Source organism: Arvicola amphibius, chromosome 4 (assembly GCF_903992535.2).
Source record: "Arvicola amphibius chromosome 4, mArvAmp1.2, whole genome shotgun sequence".
Taxonomy (NCBI): Eukaryota; Metazoa; Chordata; class Mammalia; order Rodentia; family Cricetidae; genus Arvicola; species Arvicola amphibius.
Window position 1 is genome coordinate 24,683,166 of NC_052050.1, and position 8,038 is coordinate 24,691,203.

Genomic DNA, 8,038 nt, shown 5'->3' on the forward strand with positions numbered 1-8,038 from the left:
CCTTTGAACTGCAATCCCCCTGTCTCAGCAAGAACTGAGATTTGCCCTCACACCTGGCTTTACAGATAAGTCTCTCTATAAAATGTCCCCAGGCTCAGCAGGCTACTCAGTGGCACTAGAATTTAAACCTTGGTCCTAAGCTGAACCACTGAGAACTACAGAGTTTTGGGGCCGGTTGCCGAAGTTCTAACCCACTGTCTTAGAGCCCCCACAACTTCTTGGTTGTCCAGGGGGTGTCTGTCTCCTTCCTTTCTCCCCTGCCATATGAAGCCTAGCTTGATGGTGGAATTACTGACACAGCTTCTACACTGTCACACTTGGGGTCCCTTCCTGAAGTTTGAAGAGCCCACACGAAGGTAGGGACATGGCCATCCCCAGACATGTGAGATAACAGCATAGATACCTCTGGGTTCTCAGCACTATTTATTACTAGGTAAAGCCTACCACGACTCTTCCAACAAAATTCAAGGCTCCAGGATTGACTTCTGGGGCGGATCCATCTTAAATACTATTAGGGAAAAAGTAAAAGAAACCCATCCATTCCTCTAGTTTGGACCCTTGGACCACTGAGGCTTCTCTTTCGGGCTATGTAATTCAGCACTCACACACGTGCTGGTCAAGGCAATAACTCAGGGATTTCTGATTTGGCTTTCTGTAGCACCCCAGGGAGTGCTCCTATCTTTTGCCGCTCCACTCCGAGGAGAGGAGCGAAGTTCCAGGAGGTTTACTCCTTGAATTCAGAGGTGATCTCAAGTTCAACAGCTCCGCCTCTGGCACCAAGGAAACCGCTTATCACGTGACTTCTGGAAACTCTGCTCTTCTAGGATTGGTCCGGGAGAACAAGTCCCAGGTAGAGAAAGTAGAGGGAGCAGCGATCCAAATTCACCCTTGACCCTGTGCCCAGGGAGGGGGTGGAGTCTGCCAGGCTCCCTCTCTACTCTCTGCCGCGCCGCCTCCCTGTGAGCCAAGCTGCTTTGCCAAGGACAGTTGTACTTCTAGGCGGCCATTTTTCATCCTAGACCCGAGTGCCTTTGTTTGTGATCGCGGGGAGGAGGGCCCTGGGATCTCCCAGGCCCTTCGTAAATCTGGGGCACATAAATACAAACCTAAGAACCAGGTGCTCCTGCCAGCAGGCATCACCTGCCACCATGGCATCAGCTATGACCAAAGAGGCCAGCGTGGCAAGCTCCTGCCTCAGACCCCACCAGTGGCAGGGGGCAGGGAGGTGCTAGTGTCCTCCTTGGCTGCCTTCATTGTCCTTTGTCCTCCCTGTCGTCAAAGAGGTTGGGGTTCTCTGCCAACATGGCCCGGACTTTTTTCTTTTCCTTAAAGCGGCCTGAGTTGGAGACTTTGACGTGCTTGCCTTTGGTGTTCTTGTCCACAATCTTCTCCAGGCGGGTGTTAAAGTCGCTGTGAGGACCTCCGGCGTCAGGGCTCGGGGGCTCCGCACCTCCCTCCGTTTGGGCGTAGGAGTCAGGGATTTCATAGAGCACTTTGGGGGTGGACTTCTTCTTCCGGAGGAAAGTCAGCTTCCACCAACCGACTTCAGTCATGGCGGTCCCGAGGCCCAGGCCGGGCTTTCTGCAGGACCAAGCGGGAGAGACAAAGGTCACTGGGTGGAGGGGATGGGCGCTTGGACTAGGACTCATTCACAGTTATTGGCTGTTTCAAGAACAGTCCGGTGTGCTGGTTAACGCCTAGAACTGCAGCACAGAGGCTGAGCTGGAAGGGCTGGAAATTGGAGGCCAGCCTGGGCTACATAGTGAGGCCCTGTCTCAAAAAAAAAAAAAAAAAAAAAAAAAAGGTAAAGAAAGAATTGAAGGGTTGAGGCTTGTTGAAGGTAGGACTGAGGGTTGGGAAAAGAGCCTCCAGGGCAGCCATTAATGGGAAAGACAGGCATGGGACAGCGAGACAGCCCTACCCCACTGCCTCGCAAAGCTGTAGAGAGCTTGGAGGTCCTTCCTTCCAAGCCTTCAGGCTACAGGCTAGGGGAACTCCTTACCTAGTCACACATACCTTGGTCTGTGGCACCATGACCAAGTCCTTCCCACTCTGCCCAGTGTTGGCAGACCACTGACAGGCCATGCTTGCAGAAACACCCTGTGTTTTGCTTGGAACTCAGAACAAAATTAAATAGAATTTGTGCTAGTTCTAGCTGTTTGTCATTCCCAACAGTGACAAACATGGGCCTTCCCTGAGGAGAGGCCTGGGAGCTGCATTCTTCGGAAGGTTTGCCTAAGCCCTGACTTCGGCCAAGTTACTTCTCTGGTCCTCGGGGTCCTTATCCAGGCCATCTAGGCCTAACACTCAGCCCCACCGCGACGGCCTGTCTATATGGTTACATCAGCTTTACGGAGTAAAACTCAGGAAATGGAGTAATCATTACCAAGCTGTTCTTTTTCCCCAGCAAGCCACCACAGGACAGGTGTTTGAAGGAGAGTTAAAAATTTGCAAGGCAGTCAGCTGGAGCCTGGGAGGTGCCATGATCGCGGGTTGTTCTGTACGGACCCTTCTATAAGGTTCTCAGGTGGGATTTGGGTTGAAATCCAAGCTTCACAGCTCACAAGCTGTGTGCCCTGACACAGTGCCGCCTCTGCTCAGACCTGACCTTTTATTAATTTCCACAAAGGTGCATATGAGCTAGAGGAAGGCCTGGGAATGAAGCTCTCTGGCCACGGCTGTCTGCAGTACGGAGGGGACAGAAGCCTGGAGGAATTAAATTCTATGAGGGAGCTGAACGACATAGTCATGGGCATCTCTGGGCCCAGAGAGGTTGGGGGTCTGGTCTTATGACCCTGGGCAGACACTGGAAGAACCCTGGGGAAGCAGGGGGCAGAAGCTAACAGACGCCAGGAAGCGAGACGACCAGGCGGCCCAGACCTGCATTTGTTGCCTCCCTTAAAGCCGATGGAGGGACTTGTGAGATGGGCCACAGGCAATGCACCTGCCACCAAACCTGATGACCTGAGTTCCACCTCTAGGGCCTACTTGGTAGAAGAAGAGAATTGATGCTCAGAAGTTCGCTGACTTCCACAAATAAACCATGGCATACCCCCTTTATGTACACCCAAGAGATTTTTTTGTTTGTTTTTGTTTTTCAAGACAGGGTTTCTCTGTGTCGCCCCAGCTGTCCTGGAACCCACTCTGTAGACCAGGCTGGCCTCCAACTCACAGAGATCTGCCTGCCTCTGCCTCTTGAGTGCTGGGATTAAAGGTGCCAGAAATGTAATTTTTAGAAAGCTGATGATAGAGGGGGCTGGGAGCATAGCTAGGTGGTAGATCCTTTGCCTAATATACCCAAAACTCTGTGTTTAATCCATAGCACCAAAACCCCCAAATCTTGGTGGACTTTGTTACATTTTCTAAAATCACCAGAAAGAAAAAAATCCAAATTGACCACCAGTTTGTTGTTTTTTTTTTGTTTTGTTTTTTTTGTTTTTTGTTTTTTTTTGTAGAAGAAACATAGGGTACTGCTTTCTCCCCTTCTGGCTTTCTAATTTCCATAATGCATATAGGTATTTGGGGTGAGGGGAGCATATCAGATTCAGGAAAAACAAGAGCAAGACCCAGGCCTAGGCTGGAAACAAGCTGAACACCTCTTGCTGCTGTCCCTTGTGTGGTGTCTTCTGCCCCTCTAGATACATCTCCCCCGCCGCCACCCCTGCCCAGAATACTCTTTCCCATTCTTTTATCCACAAAGCAGACCCGTATTACTGACTCTACCCCTTCAGCTGGGTCCAAGTGACTGAAGTTAAAGATCTTGTACAGCCCCACTTAGAGCACGGGGTTGCAAGGGGAGCGGGGATGAGGGCTGGATGGGTACTTCCAGGCACCTGGAGAGTCAAGTGCATGGAGGGACAGCCTGAGAGGTTTGCCTTGGCAGCATGCCCCTCCTGGGCTTAGCACAGCCTTGCACAGAACTTAGCGTTCCAGAGCGGGTTACTGGAAGGAACTGTGGGAGGGCAAGGAAGGAGGGACAGGGTGCCTGCTCGGTAGCTGCCTTGTCGGCCCACCACTGCCCCTCTGGAGCTGCCAGAGACATGGGCACCTGATTTCCTTGCTCTATGTGGGAGAGAGGCTTCTGCTGATGCCAGTTAAAATGTACCCATTTCAACGAGTACTATGTATCAGGGCGGCATATCCGGAGCCTACTTCGCCTTGAAGTTGAAGGAGGCACAGGTCATGGGGAACTGCTCGGAAGACTGTTAATGCCTGCCTTGGTGCCCTGTGTCCTGGACTTGTACCCTGGACTCTTGAGGATACGTTTGCTGGCCTTCCTGTCCTCTCTCCCAGGACTCCTAGACACCGGAACAAGTGTTTGCCCCCTGAGGCAAGACTAACACATGGAAATCTGAATCTCTAAAGCAGATAAAGTGATGGACTATTCTCTGTTTTGCATAACTCAGCCTGGAGAGTCTTTAGTGCACGTAAAAGACGATATAGAATCTGGTCTAGCACGGTAGCACCCACTTTTAATCCCAGCCATCAGGAGGCAGAGACAGGAGGAGCTCTGCGAGTTTAAGGTGAGTCCACTCTACATTGGGAGCTCCAGAAGTCAGGACTACATAAAGATATTCTTGTCTAGCTGGGCAGTAGTGGTGCACGCCTTTAATCCCAGCACTCAGGAGGCAGAGGCAGGTAAGTCTGTGAATTTGAGGCTAGCCTGGTCTACAGAGTGAGTTCCAAGACAGCCAGGGCTACACAAAGAAATCCTGTCTTAAAAAAACAACAACAAAAAAGCCACAACAAAGAGCAGGCGATATGAACCAGGCGTGGTAATGCACATTTGCAATCTCCACACTCAGGAAAAGACAGCCCAGTGACTCCAAAGCCAGCCTGATCTACCCAACAAGTTTCTACTTCAGCCTGGTCTCCAGAATGAGACCCTGTCTTAAAAATAAACAAAATGAACAAACAAACAACAGCAAAAAGAAAAGAAAAGAAAGAAGGAAAAGAAAGAAAGAAAAAGAAAAAGAAAAAGGTGGCCAGAGTTGTAAAGAGGAAAACGTTAAAATGTTTCGTCACATGCCCGTGCATGATCCCGGAAAGTCAAGGGGACCGGGTGGTAGACACACAGATCTAGCACTGGGTGAGAGAGAACAGCTGTCTGCTACCCAGGACCCTGAGATGTCAGGTTAAGGGCTGGGCCCTTGCCCTGGGCCTTGCAATCGAGGGATGAGGAAAATCAGGCCCCAAGGATGTCAGCTCCACCTCTGCTGTTTCTGTAGCTTCAGGCCCCATGAAAGGCCTTGTTAGGACAACTTGCCACCTCCTGCCTCCGGTGGCTAGCCCCATCGCATGCACATAAACACCCAAGACAAGTCCTGTCACCCCAACTAGAGCACTATCTGAAGGGCTGTGCCCAGAGTGGGCCAAGTCCTTCTGAACTGGACAAGCTAACCATTTGACTGCGTGAGAGGTGGAGGGGCAGGGGAAGAAGGGTGTCGGTTCTGCATGGTAGAACCTGCTCCCCTTCTTCTGCAGAGCCCCCAAGGCCTTTGACCACCCTGAGAAGACTGGACAGCTAGCGGGAGATGTTTCTACCAGACGGCCAGACACATACATGTTCCAGGTTGCGGGCCGGAGGGGGTGGTCTTGAGCAAAAGAAGAGTTTAATAGTGAAACTTTCTCAGCGGGAATTCTGTTGGAGGCCTGGGCATTTTCCCAGAGGCCAGTGGGGTGAGACGGGATGAAGACAGAGTCTGCGGGGCTTGTCTACCACGGAGGCAGCAGTGGGAACCCTGGTCGGGGCCTGCGTCAGAGTTTCCCCACCCACCAGTCCCTGCTGCCTGTACCTGTAATCCGGACTGCTCTGGGCTGGAGGTGAGACTTTCCCTAGAGGAGCTGACTGGAGGAGCTGCCCAGGCAGGTGAGATTGGAGGAGCCGAGGGTGTCTCCAGGGTGCGGGCCAGACTCAGCCTGGAGAGGTGGGTAGGAGCAGCTGCGGGGCAGGTGTGAGGGAAACAGGTGCAGAAGCAGGTACCAGTTTGCTTCGCAGCCGCTCCTGGAGTCAAGGTGAACCTGAAACCCAGCCCCTCCCAGCTAAGTAAACAGCAGCAGAGGCTGGCTCAAACTGATGAATATTCATTAGCCCAGAAATCCAATCCCAGGGCCCCTGCAGCCACCCAGAAGCCAGGATCCTCTTGGGATCACCACGCTAGAGGACCGAATCTCGAGGGACATCTGGGATGGGGAGCACGGGAGCCTCCCTCCTCAGTTTTCTCCCGCCCCACTCCCCAGTGTCTGGTTGCACTCTGAAACCATCGCCAAAGCCACCCACACCCATTTTATCTTCCAAGGAGCTTAAACCCCTCTCCAGCATGGGCCGCCACCCGGATGTTGCCAGGGCACTACAGAGAAAGGGTTAAGGGCCCGCTGCTCTCAGAGCAGGCTGGGCATCCCTGATCCCTTTGAACTACCTGAGTTGAAACCAGTCTCTGGTTGAACTGGTTGGCAGACCGGTTCCCAGGCTGTCAGCTCTCCCCTACCCAGACCTCCTCTGTGGGCAGGGGGACTGGGATTCCCTCCTGACCTGAAGACCCCCTATTCCGGAAGATCTCACTAGAGGAAACAGGGGCAGCCTGATGTGTGGGCAAGGCTCTTTAGACCCCTTGCATAGCCTCCTCTTGCTCAGAGGTGGTTATGGGGGAGGGGCTTTAGATAATATGCCAACGCCAGGTGCAGTGGAACCCTAGCACTCAGGAAGCTGAAACAGGAAAGTCATGAGTTAGTGGCTAGCCTGGCCTACATAGAGAACTCTTTTAGGGAAATTACACAAAGAATCCCCTGTGTGCAGAGGGTTTCTGCATAAGCCTCAACTTTTCTCAGATTCCCAAAGAGAAAGGAAGAGGGGAAGGGAGAAGGGAGAGAAGAAAGGAGCAGGAGAAAGTGGTAGGTATAGGCACGGAGAAAGGCAGAATTGTGGGCACACAGTCACGTCCCACAAACCCACCTCGGCCTGGCTGCTGGCCTTGGGGAATGCTTGGGTAGCTGCCCTGAGGCATGCTCTTGACCTTCAGATGGGCATCTCTCCAGAGTAAGAAACCGCTGCTGCGTGTCCAGGGTTCTGGAAGCTTCTCTACCCAACATACTCACAGCTGCCTTCCTTCCTCTCTGGGCTGGGTATGTGTGCTCTACACAGAGCAAGGTACTGGGGCCGAAAAAGGCATGAAAGTTCCCATTTCCCTGACTCTCTCCAGGTATGTTTGACTCTAACTAGCCAACTCTCATCTTCCCCATCTCCTCCTCTTCTTCCTCCTCCTCCTCTTCCTCCTCCTCTTCCTCCTCCTCTTCCTCCTCCTCTTCCTCCTCCTCTTCCTCCTCCTCTTCCTCCTCCTCTTCCTCCTCCTCCTCTTCCTCTTCCTCCTCCTCTTCCTCCTCTTCCTCTTCCTCCTCCTCTTCCTCCTCCTCCTCCTCTTCCTCCTCCTCCTCTTCCTCTTCCTCCTCCTCTTCCTCCTCTTCCTCCTCCTCCTCCTCCTCCTCCTCCTCCTCCTCCTCCTCCCCCTCCTCCTCCTCTTCCTCCTCCTCCTCCTCCTCCTCCTCCTCCTCTTCTTCTTCTTCTTCTTCTGCCTTGGATCCTTTTCCTTTATAACCTAAATACCCTACCCCATGCCACTCCTAAACTGCCCTTGGATGGACTTCAAAGACTTCCCATCCCAGGGCCCACACTGGAGCCCCTCACCCCTGGTTCTCTTAGAGGGAACCTCTATAGCAGTGACTCTCAACCCATGAGTCACAACCCCTTTGGGGGTCACATATCAGATATTTACATTACAATTCATAACAGTAGCAAAATTATAGTTGTGAAGTAGCCACAAAAATAATGTTATGGTTGGAGGTCCCCACCATATGAAGAACTGTGTTAAAGGGTTGCAATGTTAGGGAGGTTGTGACTACAGAGCCTTCCAGACTCTTCTGCCCTTCCCCAACAACTCTCCTGAACCCAGGCACTTCTTTGCCTGCCTAGATGGTTACAGAGAGTGCTTAGGGAGGTGGATTCAGGAGTTTTGGCTCTGCTCCGAGCTAGGAATATCTTCCT

At 52.3% G+C, this 8,038-nt stretch overlaps 1 protein-coding gene across 1 annotated transcript; it reads right to left on the reverse strand.

The window, feature by feature from the left end:
- Positions 1 to 522: 522 nt before the first annotated feature.
- Positions 523 to 5,996, reverse strand: Prr15l (proline rich 15 like). The gene is made up of 2 exons (XM_038328513.1): positions 5,796 to 5,996; positions 523 to 1,581 (listed from the first exon to the last, which is right to left on the reverse strand). Exon 2 carries the CDS (start codon positions 1,551 to 1,553, stop codon positions 1,251 to 1,253), a length of 303 nt encoding a protein of 100 aa, XP_038184441.1. The 5' UTR covers positions 1,554 to 1,581; positions 5,796 to 5,996; the 3' UTR covers positions 523 to 1,250.
- Positions 5,997 to 8,038: the final 2,042 nt, after the last annotated feature.